The 15,787-nt window shown below is 44.2% G+C and overlaps 1 protein-coding gene across 3 annotated transcripts in view; it reads right to left on the bottom strand.

Moving 5' to 3' along the window:
* LOC135114144 (solute carrier family 25 member 36-A-like) overlaps window positions 1-15,787 on the bottom strand; it is a 30,642-nt gene that overhangs the window by 4,585 nt on the left and 10,270 nt on the right. For 2 of the 3 annotated variants that reach the window (XM_064029881.1, XM_064029880.1), the window contains exons 4-7: window positions 1,959-2,083; window positions 940-1,049; window positions 733-833; window positions 56-245 (exon numbers count right to left, since the gene is read on the bottom strand). In XM_064029881.1, the coding sequence (XP_063885951.1) occupies window positions 56-245; window positions 733-833; window positions 940-1,049; window positions 1,959-2,083 (526 nt within the window). Of the gene's footprint in view, window positions 1-51; window positions 246-732; window positions 834-939; window positions 1,050-1,958; window positions 2,084-15,787 lie in introns of those variants that run through there. The other variant, XM_064029882.1, reaches the window with a different exon arrangement.

Here is a 15,787-nt window from a genome sequence, read left to right as displayed (position 1 = left end):
TTCATGGCATTTCAATTTCTCACCATCCAGCCTTCCCAACACATTCATTACTTACCTGGTAAGGACATAGACAACGCCCTCATAGGTTGCCATCATGATGGCTGTGTTCGGAATCTGTCGCACCAGCTGCGTTGCAAGACCTCTATAGAGGCCATGCCAGCCTTCTTCACGCAGAACAAGCCCAAGAGTCTGCCAAAATCCACGATATCTGCTGCCTTCTTCCCTCATCCTTGTTCTTGCGACTTCTGGAAATAAAAAAAATTGGTAAATATAACAATTTCATGAAGGTTGAGGGGCATGTGCCAAGAAGTAATCCCAAGCTGTTCGTTCCACTGGCCTACAATCCTGTACACTTTTTTGCAATGTACACAATTTGAATAAAACCTTAACATACAAAGAAATGCTCTAGTGTTAGAGAAAATAAATTCCGAAATTTAAATTTTTCATACAATTATATCCACAAGTTACACTTCTACTTGGATCCTGTTTATAGCACTTGCAAATCTAGGTGATGTACATACTACTAGCTAATATGCTGCACTTCACAGTGCTAATTCAGAAGAACACCAGAGTTTGAGTGGAAGGGAAAGAATCTGATTCACAGAAAACAGAATTGACCATATTAATAAAACTGTATAAATAAAAAAAAATAAAAAATAAAAAACATGAATATTCCCCAAAAATTTCTAGTGTTTGTGGCTAGTCACTGTATTTTGGCCACTGTATATTTACCATGAGGATAGCAGAGAGAGGATGCAAAGGTCTTTGAAGTTGCACCAGCAAGCATGAATTCCAGGAAGTCTCGTGCAGATCGATCATTGGGGTTGCCTTGCCTGAAATGGTCATTTTAAACATTATATGGTCCACTCCTTGTTATAATTAATCCATCCTGCATTCAACATAAGCCGTGAAGACCTGACCACTGCACCACCCACCTACCTGTATGCCATCAGCTGGGCTTTGATGGATTCATACACAACGAAGTGGATCACCGTTTCTGAGATGCCATAGTACGAGGCCGTAATTCCTCGGTAAAACCCACCAATACCCTGGAAGACAAGACTTGGGTGAGACAATGTCCTATAAACCATCTACCTTGCTCAGTATTATACTGTCATGGTTTTGTGACTATTCATACTTATTTTTAAAAACTATGTGGCATAAATATCACGTGACCATCACATGGTATATAGCGGCTGTACAGCTGCAGAGATGCTATGTAGAAATATACCAATGAGTGTTTTGGATCTGTGCTGAAGCAATGTGTGCCGAGCACTGTAGGGAAGAAGGCAAGACAAAGAATATCAGCGTGGATCTAACTTTTTGTCATTACTGGAATCTGATGACACTTTATATTTTCTTTTGTGTGTGTGTGTGTGTGTGTGTGTGTGTGTGTGTGTGTGTGTGTGTGTGTGTGTGTGTGTGTGTGTGTGTGTGTGTGTGTGTGTGTCTCTCAGATAGGCTTTAGCATATCACTACAAAAAGTTATGTGCAGAGGAATATTAATCACACAATCCCAACTGTAACAGGTAATATCCTTTCCCTCTACTGATATTAATATCTAAGGCACAGGTGAAAAATCTGCCTACATCACCTACTGCAGCCATATCATTGTAAGCTAAGGTTTATTACAACTGATGTTGCTGCTCATAAAAGTAATGTAATCAGCTGTGCACATAATATTCATCCCTGCCTTTGGTTCTCATGGGAGGGCAGTCAAACGACAGAACCAAGCACAGGAGGGAAAATGCAATACGACGAGACACTGAAAGGTTAGCTGGCTGACAGGCAAAAAGCACATCAGATTCCAGATAAGCAAAGGTTGCATAACTAACTAAACACTACAGATTTTCTATTTCTAATTATGTTTTGTCACAACCACAAAACTTGTAATAAGGAAGAAATAAGAAAGTTGTAATAGTAATAGGGCTATCCCAGCCTTGGTCCTGCACACCCACCTGTTGACGGTAGGTCTTCTGTATGCATTCCAGAGCCGAGGTACCACGGCCATATAAACTATGGTCGAGCTGGAGCCGTGTCTTGATGAACCAAATGGGATTGGTTGCAGTGCAGGCAGTAAAACCTGTGAAGGAATTAAAAAGACTACATTAACAATGCATTCCCTTATCCCTCTGCTTCATGTACAATGTATGCAACATCTATTAATGTAGCAGTAGGTAACTAGCGGGGCCACAAACTGGTGGGTTATGCGATGCAGATGTGTGGTAAAGGTTGCTCGCCTGATCTAACGTAACATATTGCGAAGCTCCTATAGTTTATAATCACCGCTTCCGGTTGGATTTGTGTAGCTTTCAAGTGTTATATCAGTCTAGTCTAGAGATTTGCCATGCCTTTAAATTTTCAAAACCTCTATAGTACAAATCCTCAATTCCTTAAGATAACATTGGTAATCTACAAGTGCCTTCATTACTTCCACCCTTATCTCGTTATCTCGTGTTCCCTAAGGACCAAGATAGTAGAGGCTTCCCTGCCGATATGCGTTTAAACGGATGTGCGCATTAGGCGAAGAAAGGACGAAACGGGCAGGCAGCAGCAGGCGGCCCGCTACACTGGGATCAATAGCGGCAACCGACGACCCAGCAACGCAGCGGCCCATTTGCTCTGCTCCTGTTGGACTTGACCCCTCGCATCTCTCACTCTCCCTCCCTGCTCGAGTTAACTGCGCCTTACTTGGGGTAGTAAGTGGCCGGGATGGTGGTATAAATGCATTACTATTCTCACAAGGCGCATTTATCACCGAGCAAACATAGGTCAAGTTAGTGACATGTAGCGCCCGTGGTGAGCGTAATACCCAACGTGTTGAGGCACGTTTCCTACAATAACCAAATACATAAATGCCCGGTTAGGTTCGTAACAGGGAGCCATGCAGCAGCAACAAGCACTACCTCTGTGGTCATAAAGGAGAACGTTGACCCAAGGCCACTACTAGGGTGGGACAACTTTCATCTAGCCATTTACGTACATTCAGGTACATTCAGGCCTGTCATCCGCCTTAAAGGGAGGCGTCCGAGACCAGACGTGTACAATACATTTAAAATACTCCACATCTGAACTTTTCACGGTCAACACTAATTTATATCGCCATGCAGATGTTCAGGATTGTCATATCCAAATAGAATATATTCACACGCAAAACCTAGTAACTAAGATCAGCCAAAACACAGCGGTACTGATATGGCAAGCATCCCGTCACCTCTCAAGACGGGGGAAAAATGATGATGCCCCCCACCAACCCCAGCACAACGACACAAGCCGGTGAAAACCAGATACACAGATGGCAGGGTCTCTATAACGAGGTCGAGGGTGTTAAGGGAGGGGAGGGAGAGATGCGAACTGGAGGGTAAAAGGAGGGAAGGGGAGGAGGATACTGGATACAGAGTCGCAACAGGATGCAACAACTCGACACAGGAGACAATGAACTTGCATATCGGCACAAAAACACAAGAACTGCAAGGTGTAAGGAACTTGGGGGGAACAGTGGGGTAACAGTCGCCACCACCATCAACCTGCCGCATGCCAAACCAACCCTCCTTCCTCACCAAGCAACACGTTATGCGCTAAGCAGAGACGGAGGTGGGTGCAGGAAGTACAAGGTTATTATACCACGCACGTCACAATTCTCCACCACAATCATAACAGCAACAGCACCATGAGGTCGATGTGCAGTCAGCGACGCTGACGGTTCTAGGTGCTATCAGAGGCCCTGGATTTGGCAGCTGAGAGACAATTAGGGCTTGTCTCCTATCTCTCTGTTACTTCGGTTCGCTAAGCAGAGAACAGGTATTGGAATAGAGCCGTGTATGTGTGATCTTGCGGCCAGGCAGAATCAGAATGTACTCGAGGAAAAACAAGTGGATACAGGCAGTAAGTAAGTTTGTCGTCAAGGATTAACGCCACGATCAAAATTATTGAAGGTTTAAAATAAAAAAAACACCACATCTACTTCATTTACCCAAATATTCCCCTACAATCTTCACGGGAACGCCATCTTGGCCCATCAGCTTTCCCCGCCGGCCACCGGAGGGTAGGTCCCTTACACAGGGTCACGTGGACGGCCGTGTGAGTGGGGCTAGATGCCTTCCGTCCCTTTTCCTTGGACAGTGTTGCCATCCACAACACCTGTCACTTATTTTTTTTTCCCCCGACGACCTTTCAAGTCTCTAGGCCACACGCCCCCCAGCCCACCACTTTCTCCTGTCTATGCAGCGTATCGAGGAGTTAAATGGATGGCGCCCACGTGGAGAGGGGCGTGTTGGGCACCCTACAAGTGCTGACGTGTGATTCTATGGCGCTCACGTGGAAGGAGGCATGTTGGGTCTCCTTATGTCATTTTATCTCATCACTCACCATCGCTCATGAATGCCAGCCCTTTCTTTCATCTTGTCTTGGCAGCGCTGACGCTTAAAAAAAAAATACATCTGAAACAATGTCCGTGAATTAAAGCCAGATCACCAAGGCAGAACTATAAATCAAAGCCAATAATGTTTCACAGCTCCATTTCATGAATCATAAAGCAACCTCATGTCTGGCGACCATGTGTGTCTCCCGTAAGCTATAGTGTGGGTTATATGAAGAGAGAGAGAGAGAGAGAGAGAGAGAGAGAGAGAGAGAGAGAGAGAGAGAGAGAGAGAGAGAGAGAGAGAGAGAGAGAGAGAGAGAGAGAGATTGTGTGTGTGTGTTGCAGCTTTTCAAGTACAGGTCCGCGGTAATGGCGTTACTCACAAACGCCATTACCGCCATTATTTAGCTTACTTTCCTTGGGTGGTACACTAAACTCGTTCGAATTAACAAACAAGGAGCTCAATACAATGGCGGGGCACAATGTCACCTTCAAATAACTGCGTTGTTCTCTTATTATACCATTAGTATCTCGAATACAAGATGTTCTGCGAAGCCATTTTCAGTCAAGCAGCAACAATCCAGACGCAGTGTAAACAATGACAATATACTTTCACCACGTCTTTTGCGCAGGTCAGGCAAGTTCGTCACCTCCGTAGTGTTAAGGACCTGTCACATCCGTGTGTTAAGGAAAACGTGAAAAAAATTACCCGCAGATGTCCTTGTTAGTTGCCAGGCATCAGCCAGTGTTGAGCATGCCCACTGTTCTCTTCGTCGCATTCCCTCCTTAGCATACACAGCGGTAGTTCTTGTCACCAAGACTTGTCATACAGACGGAGGTTCGCACCCCAGGTCAAGTTACTATTGGAAGCATTTACTGCCCTCAGTGAGTACGAGGACTGGACATGTGAAAGGTCTCGAATCCAAGCTCTCCTCTCTCCGGGAGGTAACAGCCGGGGGATCACGAGTCCAGCACGTGATCAAGACCGTGGATACAAACACGCATGCAATTCAAGGCTACACGACCGGGACCCTGCAAGAAAACATTTTGAAATTGCGCTCAGATTTGTCCCATTGTTTCCACAGCCCCTCTACCCAACCTTACCTTTCTCTCATTCACTGCATCAACCAAGGATGAAGGTATATGGATAAACTGAAGATAAATTAAGCAAGTACACGTTCAGAAATGACAAGTTTCACATCAGTAAATCCCATCACAAAATTATGACGTGCTGCATAATCCAAGCCTACCACCCGATCAGTATGCAAGTTCTGAAAGCGTAGCGGTGTAATCCAGAAGACGTGTGCTCCTGCCAAACAATGGATACGAATCTAGGAATTCTTTAATTTCAACAGTTTGTATACTTCCCTTCTACACATGGGGTTGACTTGAAGATTTCACAGACGTGGGGGCTTGGACAGACAAGTTAGCAGGGTGGACCTTTACCCTTGCCCTTCCCCCCAGCCTCAACCTCAATTTAGAGTACAAAGGTCATCGAGTACCCAGGGAGCCTGGGGACGCCGCTACGCAGCTACAAGGCCGTCTGAGGAGGGCTACTGTGCGAGGTGGTTCGATAGACTGAATATCCTTATAGTGAATCACCTCTTCTTACAAAGGCTATGCGTGAATGAGTACTTTGTGGTGTGGCTTTGTGAGTACGAGGTGGGTGACGCATTAGTGGTGAATATAAGTTTAGTACAATTTGCCACTATAAGTTAAGTTCGTAATAAGTATACGATTAATATATATATATATATATATATGGCATGGCTTAGCGATTACAGGAAGGTGGGTGATGCATTTGTGTTGAATAGGAGTTTAATACAATTCTCCCCTGCACGTTAAAGTTCACCATGTGTGCATTGGCTTATAGCAAGTGTACATTGGGAGGGGATGAGGAAATGTTACCGGTAAACATTTTAACTATAGTAATGACTTGGCACCTGCGGCATAGTGCGGAGTTTTCTCACATGCAAAGGAGGCTGAGCAGAGAGAGAAAGAGAGAGAGAGAGAGACGATTAACTGCCACGGCCAAAATCGTTCAAAAGAATTACACAGGCCATCATCGGAAACTCAGGCTGCATTTCAACTTCCATTAAATCCCATATAGTAAGTCCTACGGGGAAGGAGACTATTAAAGCTATTTACATCATTAAGTGGTCCAGAGCTTCATTAATATTGCGCGTCTCTCTCTCTCTCTCTCTCTCTCTCTCTCTCTCTCTCTCTCTCTCTCTCTAAACAAACTGCACCTAGTCTTAATATTCAAACTATGGTTCTTGTATGCAATATCAACAAAGGCCACGGAGATGACTTGGCGAGTTTACATGCTGCTTCTCCAATTGATGATGCAGAATACTTGTTACAGTATCTCTTGGATTGTGAAACGAGACGCGGAAGTGTTAAAGGACGTCAGCTATCTTCAATATAATTCCAATACTAGTAATGTAATACTGAAAACGTATCTCTAATGTAACAACATTGAAAACATCCCTTAGCTCCGATGCTCCTCACTTTCTATCATTCAATCTTCTATAACTTACAAAATAGTGTGAATGCGCATGAAAGCAAGACGTTATCATAAATGTCATAATTTTGGCAACGAAGGAGGAAAAACAATAATTTCAAAACGTCATCCACTTTCACTTGAACGTCATATCGGAATATGTGACGTCAGCATTAGAGGAGGAGCACGACCTTGAGGGGCCCCCAGGACGGCATGAAGGCAGGGTGCGGAGCGGGGACGTTGAGTTGCCGGCCGGTGTATCTGTATCATCCGCACCATTGCACCATGTGACTGGCCGCTGCTATTTGGTTGGTCTGCTCTCTCATGCAGCCACTGAATGTGACTACTGACCGCCCTACCACTGCCACCACTACCGCTACTATTCCAACTATCACTGCTACTAGTACTACAGAGCTGCTTCCAAAGAGTGCCTGATGAACAACAATACTATTACTACTATGAAACATCACCACCGTTTATTCTTTCTAATACTACTTCCAGTCTCCTCCCGCTCCTCCTAATACTTCGTCCAGCTTCAGCTCCTTATAATTTTTCTAAACATATTTAATGAACAATTCTCTACAACCAGCAAACATCCTTCGTAAAAAAAAATAATAATAATAAAATAAATAAATAAATAAATAAATAAAAAAAATTAAAAAACCGACTCCAATTCCAGTAGCTGTTGCTGTTACTACGTCTTACCACCACTTCCATGACAACATCACGTCCGTAGCGTGGTGACAAAGCATCAGAACATAGATAAGACAAACCGGATGCTAGATATATTTAGACGCGTCATAAGTATATGCTTGTTACATCCGGTCCTCACTGCCTAGGCCCTACTCACGAAAGCACAACAAAGTTATGGTCACCGGATTAATCCTTTTAAATGTAGCTGGGAATTTCTAAACTTCGTGCAGTCACCAGTTGTTGACTTGAATCAGTAACTACGCTTAAAAATATTCATACATGATTGTTCAAAATAAATTACTCAGATTCAAAGTTGATTTCACCAATTCGTGAAGGCAACTATTCCAGCTTACGAGAAGTATCTGAGACTATATTCTCAAACATATCAGCGTCTTGTCTCTACTACCAACATGCTCTATTCCAAGGGTGTCGTTTCTAGTGATAAATTTATTAATTACGATTCTGCACTTTAACGACTGGAAAACGCGCGCAGGAACCTGATTAAGCTTATAGCCTTTGAAAAATCCTTGAAAGGCTGAAGTGCTTCAAAATACAGGCAAATACAAGGCCAGTACACATGTTCTTAGTTTAAGGCTCTAAAAGGAGGATCCCTCTAAGACCCAGAGCTAGGGGAAATGTGACTGACGTAATTAATGAAAACAGTGGAGATGATCAACGGTTTAAGTAGATCCCTCCAAGACACCGGGCTCAAGGAAATATGACTGACGTAATTTATCAAAACAGCTACTGGAGTGAGTTAAGGCTTAAGTAGTGGCACACCAGCTAGTTCACTAACCATTTTTGAATAATTACATTTGAATATACTTTACACAAAATGTATGCTGAATCGAGTACATGAAACCATTTTATGGATAGACCCTCCCCCCCCACACACACCAAATTTATAAATGAACTAGGCACAAAAAATGAATAAAACGGAGCTTTTAAAACGACTATCAATCCTTTTACTGTCAGTTGTCACTCAAAATTATTAGGTTAACTTGCACCAAGCCAGTACATCAGGACCAAGAAGCCACAACACTCAAAAGGCCAAAGTAAACATTATAAGCAACAGCCAGAAACTACTGAATCAAACTGAATAAAGCCGGTTTACCTTGGATATGGATTGATAAAAAAAAACTATTTTGGCGACAAGTTGCATACAAATAGAGGGTACACGTCGTTATGCAGCGAAAACCGGACTTACAATCTCCTAAAAAAAAAAAAAAAAAAAAAAAAAAACAGTAGGTAGGGACGTTACACAGGCATCAGTATACATCACTGAAGTTTCTCCCCGGTGACCTTCCTACACGCTAATGCCACCACCAGCTATCACTACCGCGCCACGTGACCAAGCAAGAAGTACCCAGTAAACACCGCGGGCTATATAGAGAGGCGGGAAGCGGCAACGCGGACGGGAAGGAAGGAGAATGCGACCAGTCAAAAGCTAAGCGACGTGCGAGGTATGGTAAGGATGTTCGAGACTGAAAACACATGTGAATAATTCAAAAGGAGAGGGAAGCTGAATTATGAAAGGAACATAAGGGAAGAAGAGTCAATGATGCTTTAGGATTATAGACAAGACGAGAGGATCATGCGAAGAGAAGAGGTGGCAGGAGAGGAAGAGTAGAGTTATGAAGAGAACACGAGGGAAGATCAGAAGGGAAGAGGAGTGTGATAAAATATTAATGCCGGGAGAAGCACGTGATAAGAAAAGTATGCTTAAGAATATTGAATATGTTAAGGGAAGAGAGGGATGATTATAGAAGAGACGTACGTAACGAAGTGAGACTGAGAGGTTTTGAGTGTTACCAGGGGTGACGAGAGAGAGAGAGAGAGAGAGAGAGAGAGAGAGAGAGAGAGAGAGAGAGAGAGAGAGAGAGAGAGAGAGAGAGAGAGAGAGAGAGAGAGAGAGAGGAAAACTTGAGGATGCAAGCTGATATGGGGATAAAGTGAGACACGAATTTAAGTAAAAAGACGATATACTAGAGAGGGAAGGTATGTCCATCCCTGAGACCAGAGATTGAGGGGTTGGTGTTAGGCTCTGTAATGATGAACCAAACTGCACAGTCACCCAGTCAGTGTTGTGGTTAATATAACAAGAGTTAATAGAATGGAGTTAAGTAGGTGTCTGTGAGGAGACTGGGGAAGGTTTGTTGACAAGCATGGATACGACATAAACTAACACGTGATCATAGCCTGAGGACGTAAGTCAGTCAGTCAGTCAGTCTCTGGCTCTAAGCATTCCTTCCTTAGGTCCTCGTTTTGTACGAAGGCTGAAGAAGCTCTCCTCCTCCACTATCAAGCTACTGCCTCCGTCTCCTCCCATCATCTAATCTCTCAACTTGAAGGGAGAAAAAGTCACCCTATGTATGTACACCAACGTCACTATCACCGATACTGCGACGCCACATGCACCACGATACGTTATTAGGATCACCATCCTGTTAGCATCAGTACTGATCACCATCAATATTACTATTTTAACTAGCATGGTATCACCTGGTAGTTACAAACACCTTTTACTACACAATTTTCGTGATGCACTTGGCAAACGCATCGTTAGCTATCACACTTCACCATACCCTTTACCGAGATAGTGATAGGCAGTCATGATTATCACCACATGCAACCATCCCTACCACTCACTTATACGGCAAATGCATCACAGATGGTTAACGCTTCACCATACACAACTGTCTGCCAAAATGAGCAACTTTGATCCTCACTTTCACCGAGTCACCATAACAAATACATCACGGTTCGCTGGTTGAGGCCTCATCATACACACAACTGTCACTATCATCGTCGCCTTTACCAAGACAGGGAACCATGACTATCAAACTCACTACCACTTGCTATTACTCGCCATTCGTACACTATAGCCTCTCCGGCCACCACAAAAACCACAGTCAGCCATCACGCCACCGCCACTACGTAGTACATTGTTCCTAACTAGTGCCACGTGAATCTACTACTTACTGTGTGTACTCTGCCCACCCACACACACACACACACACACACATACACACACACACAACGTGACCTTCCTGCAGCAGTCTCCGTTCCTTAGCTCACGTCTATGACCTTCAGATAGAAACTCAAGGTTGATGCTATGTTCCCTCATCCTCCTCCTCCTCTTCTGCCATCCTCTCCACACCAACTCCCTTCCTTCCTTCCCCCCCCCCCTCTCTCTCGCTCTCTCCTGCAGCCTTGGTCTTTCCTTCTCTCTTTCCTTTCTTCGTCCCTCGTCCACACCAGTTCTTATCCTTTCATCCGCCCTCCCTCTCTCCTCCAGCCTTGTCGTTTTTTTCCTTTCTTCACTAATCCTCCAACTCTTCTTTCTTCACCTTCCTCCACACTTCATTGCTCAACTTCCTCTCTTGCTCACTCAGTCCTTTCTTCTTGTCGGCCTCTTCCTCTCCGACATCAAATCTTCATTTCCTTTCCCTTCACTATTTCTGCGCTTTATCCCTCTTTCTCTTCTCTTCTTCCTCACTTGCTCAACATCTCGCTCTGCTTTATTTTCATCCTTACCTACAACGACCCCACTCACCTCGTCTATCCTCCTGTCTTCTTCCTACTCCCTCCCCTCACTCACCATTGTTTTCCTATCTCTCCTCCCCCGCATTCCCGTCTACAACTTCCCACCTCCTTTTCTAGCCCGACCTCTCCTCTCCTCGCCTCGCGCCCCCTGCCTGCCTGCCTCTGCCTTCCTCCGCCGGCCGCCGCTCAATACAAGTTGACTTCCCGCTAGCCGTGCAAATCATAACGGTGAGCGTGAAACAGGTTAAGAAGTGATGCGTAGTAAACCTAGCTAATAGGATGGCAGCATTCACAGAGATGACTAAGATTGGATTTAGTTATGGTATCCTGCCGCTCGATACCACCAGACAAGAAATGATGCGTCGTAAAACTGGGGTCATATGAAGGTGGTATTAATTTATGTGACAAACACGGAACTGGGTGTCCTGGCAACGTTATATAATGGTGTAGGTAAAATGGGGTACTGACTGCCGTGGTTAACAGTACATTCTTCAAGTGATATGTCAATCATTTTCACTATGTAAAGGCTCCCCTCCACTTAAAGCTATGAATATTATCAATGGTAATTTTTTTCGTTACCGGACCGCCTGCATATCAAAGAATTTAATACTGAGATAAGCCAAAACAAAGACGTAGAAAGAGGTTTGCATTACATGAACAGAAATAATAGTTTAATTTTCTTTTAGGAGCTATTAAACCAAGTGATAAAAAAAAAAAAAAAAAAAAAAAAAAAAAAAAAAAAAAAACATAATAACGCACCTTAATAAACTGAGTTAAAAACGAGCCGAGATGAATGAAGTTAGATTACCAGTGTTATTGGCAGTCTGAATCATTATCATCACTCGACCCTTTGATTACATTTGGGCGAACTCTCTCTCTCTCTCTCTCTCTCTCTCTCTCTCTTACACACAATTTGGTGACCTTGCCCTCTGTTATCGTGATTAGGCATTACTAAACAGCTTACGTAACACACACACACACACACACACACACACCGTTTTCTGGTACTCAAAAAAATCTATTACGCAGTTGACTACCATATTTCCGGACTCTTCCTTTGTTGTACAGGAAGGTTGGAGCGAGTTTTGGTGGGAGTCGGGGGTGGGGGGAGGAGACGGAGAGGCAGGAAAAGGGGTAAAGTCTTCGATATCTAACATTCTCAAGCTGTAAACAAACCACCTGAAGTTCTATTAATAACTTACTACACAGAAATCTACCAAGAAACAAGCCGCCTCATATTCTAATAAAACCCAGAACCTGAACCTCCCTCCGTGACACACCAAAATAACCTTGCATTCTTCGGCATTATCTTACTTTTCTGGTCCCTCTTGAATAAATTTTCAGAGCTTTGTACACAATATTCTTTCCAGCTGCGTCACTTCCGGGTCATTTATTCTTATAATTTTACACTAGCAGCTAGTTTCTCTTCAATAAATTAATAGGAAGCTCTTAATGTACTTGCATATTCTTATTCTTGCTACACCTTAGTCTGGTGTCTATATAACGTCAAAACGCTAGTTAAAGCAAATTTATCGTTATTAAATATTTGAAATCAGCGTTAGTAAAAACATGTACAAATTTCAAGAATCCCAGTTGCCTAATTTATGAGAAAGTCTGTGTTGCCAGTTAACTCACATGTGCATAAAGGTCGAGACGCGAGTTAATCCAAGTTATTTAACACTTGATATAGGTACACACTTTAAACACACGTGTAAGAACCTTAAAAAAAAAAATCTATGCATTATTTGCAATCAACACTGTATATACATCCTATGTGCCTTAGGAAACAAACAGGATTACTCACGTTCCATGTTACTTAACTACGACATAATCTTTCATGAAGAAACAATGACGCGTTTTTTTCACAATCTTTTACCTCAAACTGTCTTGACTTGAGCCTTAGAAACAAGCTTTTTCTTATTAGTGTTACTTGACATGAACCATCTAAATTCTGTTAAGGCAATTCTTTAATTATATTTCCACCAGTCTGTATTCACTTCAGCCCTGCACTAAATCTCACCAGAAAAAAAAAAAGTAAAACGTTAAATTAATTCAAGATAATCGACGGAGCGCAGAATGCAACACCTCCAGAAAATTTTATTGTTCATTACTTATGTACTGAATGAGGTTAATTATTTACAAAGATGAATCTTGACACAAAGCCGCTGGGAAAGCTAAGTTACGACCAACTTTTGTAAACGAAACATTTCTTTCTGGATATCAGTTAGTCAATGAAGTGAATTTTCGTCCTCCTCTCCCCTTTTCCTCTTTCTAATAACCGCTGAGGTAACGAGAGAGAGAGAGAGAGAGAGAGAGAGAGAGAGAGAGAGAGAGAGAGAGAGAGAGAGAGAGAGAGAGAGAGAGAGAGAGAGAGAGAGAGAGAGAGAATGGACGGAAGAAGAAAATCGTTCTCATCAAATCAAACTCTTACTAGTCTCTCTCTCTCTCTCTCTCTCTCTCTCTCTCTCTCTCTCTCTCTCTCTCTCGGGGATTCTTGTACGCTGACGACAGCTCTCAAGATCCCATGTGTGTGTGTGTGTGTGTGTGTGTGTGTGTGTGTGTGTGTGTGTGTGTGTGTGTGTGTGTGTGTGTGTGTGTGTGTGTGTGAGCTGATTCAAAGTAAGAAGGGAAGACTTGTCTGTTCTGCTCCGTACAGAAAGTGATGGAATGGTGAGGTAAGCGAGCGAAAGATGAGGATATTAACATGAGCCAGGGACACTAGAATACTGATGGGAACGAAAACCAGAAGCAGCGAGAGATTAGAAGGAAAGGCAGGGATTGGTGCATGTGGCTATTAAAGAAAAGTAGATGCAGAGAAACATTAAGAGGGAATGGGCAGGTAGAAGAACGAAGGCAGTGGACATAAACAGCATAAGCAAGTAAAGCGAGAAATTGAAAGGAGAGTTGGCATCTGTGACTATCAACGAAAAGCAGATGCAGAGGAAGACCAAGACGACGGAAGGGAACGACTGGTGAGCAGGAAATGTTACAGAATCAGCAGCAGGGAAGGGCCAGCAGGCTCGCCGCTCCTCGGTCTCTGCTCTGCTCCTCCACCTCGCCAACACCTGTGGCCGACGCGCACTTGGTAGGTGAGGCGGCAGCGCGGCGCCCAAGTCGTGACACACTTGCGCCCAGAATAACTCCGGGAAGAACGGTGCCCACGGAGTGTGTCGCAGGGCCACACACACACACACACACACACACACACACACACACACACACAGCACGGACAAAACACTGGAAGGCGGATGACGCATTACATTCACCAGCGCATTCATCACTCACGAGGCATCACTGAGACGCAATACACTCGTCACACACACAAAGCACGGACAAAACACGGGAAGGCGGATGACGCATTACATTCACCAGCGCATTCATCACTCACGAGGCATCACTGAGACGCAATACACTCGTCTTCCTGGTGGCGCGGACCCGGCTACCCAGAGAAAAACTTCAAATGGAATTCCTCTTCACTTTTATCGAGACATCTCCCACCTTGATCTAATTCTTGCTAGTAGGTCCAGCATGCGACAAAACCAAGGTAACTCTCTCTCTCTCTCTCTCTCTCTCTCTCTCTCTCTCAAACGTACCCCGAAATGTCCGCGGTACACGCCTATTATTATGCTGTGTGTGTGTGTATGTGTGTGTGTGTGTGTGTGTGTGTGTGTGTGTGTGTGTGTGTGTGTGTGTGTGTGTGGTTAATACTCAAGTCAGGGCAGGACGCACGCCTCCATCATGGACTCCGGCATTGCTTTGGCTGAACGTCGATGATTTCACGCAGACGCGAAGAGACTCGAATCTCCACGGAACAATTGACATCCTCACTACTGCAGCTTAATGACTGTTGTTGCTATTGTTGCTCTGCTTGTCGATCAGGTCAGCCTGTTTATCCGCGACTGGTGGTGACGTTGCTGCTGTTGTTATGAAGCAGCGAGGCATCATCGTGGTCGCCTCCGTGACAAGGGGTCGCTCTGGTCACGGCCAAGGCCACACAGTTCTGCCGTCGCCGCCAATGCCCGACACCTACTACGCCTCACAGAAAGCCAAAACAGGAGCACATCTTTACGACAGGCAATCAATGCATTTTTCGGACAGGCGACTAATGGATTTTAAGCGAGATGAGAACCTAAACCTACTTATGAAATAATTTAGGGATGAAAACGTGAAAGCAGCATCAGGTATTCAAGGCCGTGGTTGGTAGCACTACTCTTTTCCCGCCCTATCACGCTGCCACATCGTGTATGAGTGCGACTCCCTCCCTCCTACTCAGTCACCCACTAAAAAAACTTGGCACAAGTGATACAGATTCCTCCTCCCCCTCCTAAATCCCCGAGCAGGCTCTGTACGCACCTCATTTCCTGCAACTGTTCCGCCAGGAATATTCTAACTATGCATGGATCGTGCCATGTACTACACTCATTACCTACCTGCATGGCCTTATCTAACCTGATATAAGAACACCGTGACGGTTATCATTCTACAACTTGATGCCATTTCCAGATCTTCATAAATGTCCTCCTACTCCCTCTTGTGCCACCTAGCTCCGCACATCAAGTCAAGACTGGCAGGTGTCCAGCCACGCCTCGGATCAGTGTACAGTGGTGGCAGTTAGCGTGATGCACGACTTGTTTGTCCAGCGTCACTAAGGTATTTGGCAAGGACTGACAAGGCTCTTTCCTAGT

Source organism: Scylla paramamosain, chromosome 27 (genome assembly GCF_035594125.1).
Source record: "Scylla paramamosain isolate STU-SP2022 chromosome 27, ASM3559412v1, whole genome shotgun sequence".
Lineage (NCBI taxonomy): Eukaryota > Metazoa > Arthropoda > Malacostraca > Decapoda > Portunidae > Scylla > Scylla paramamosain.
The sequence above is the reverse complement of the archived record's forward strand: the minus strand, read 5'-3'. Positions and strand labels throughout refer to the sequence as shown.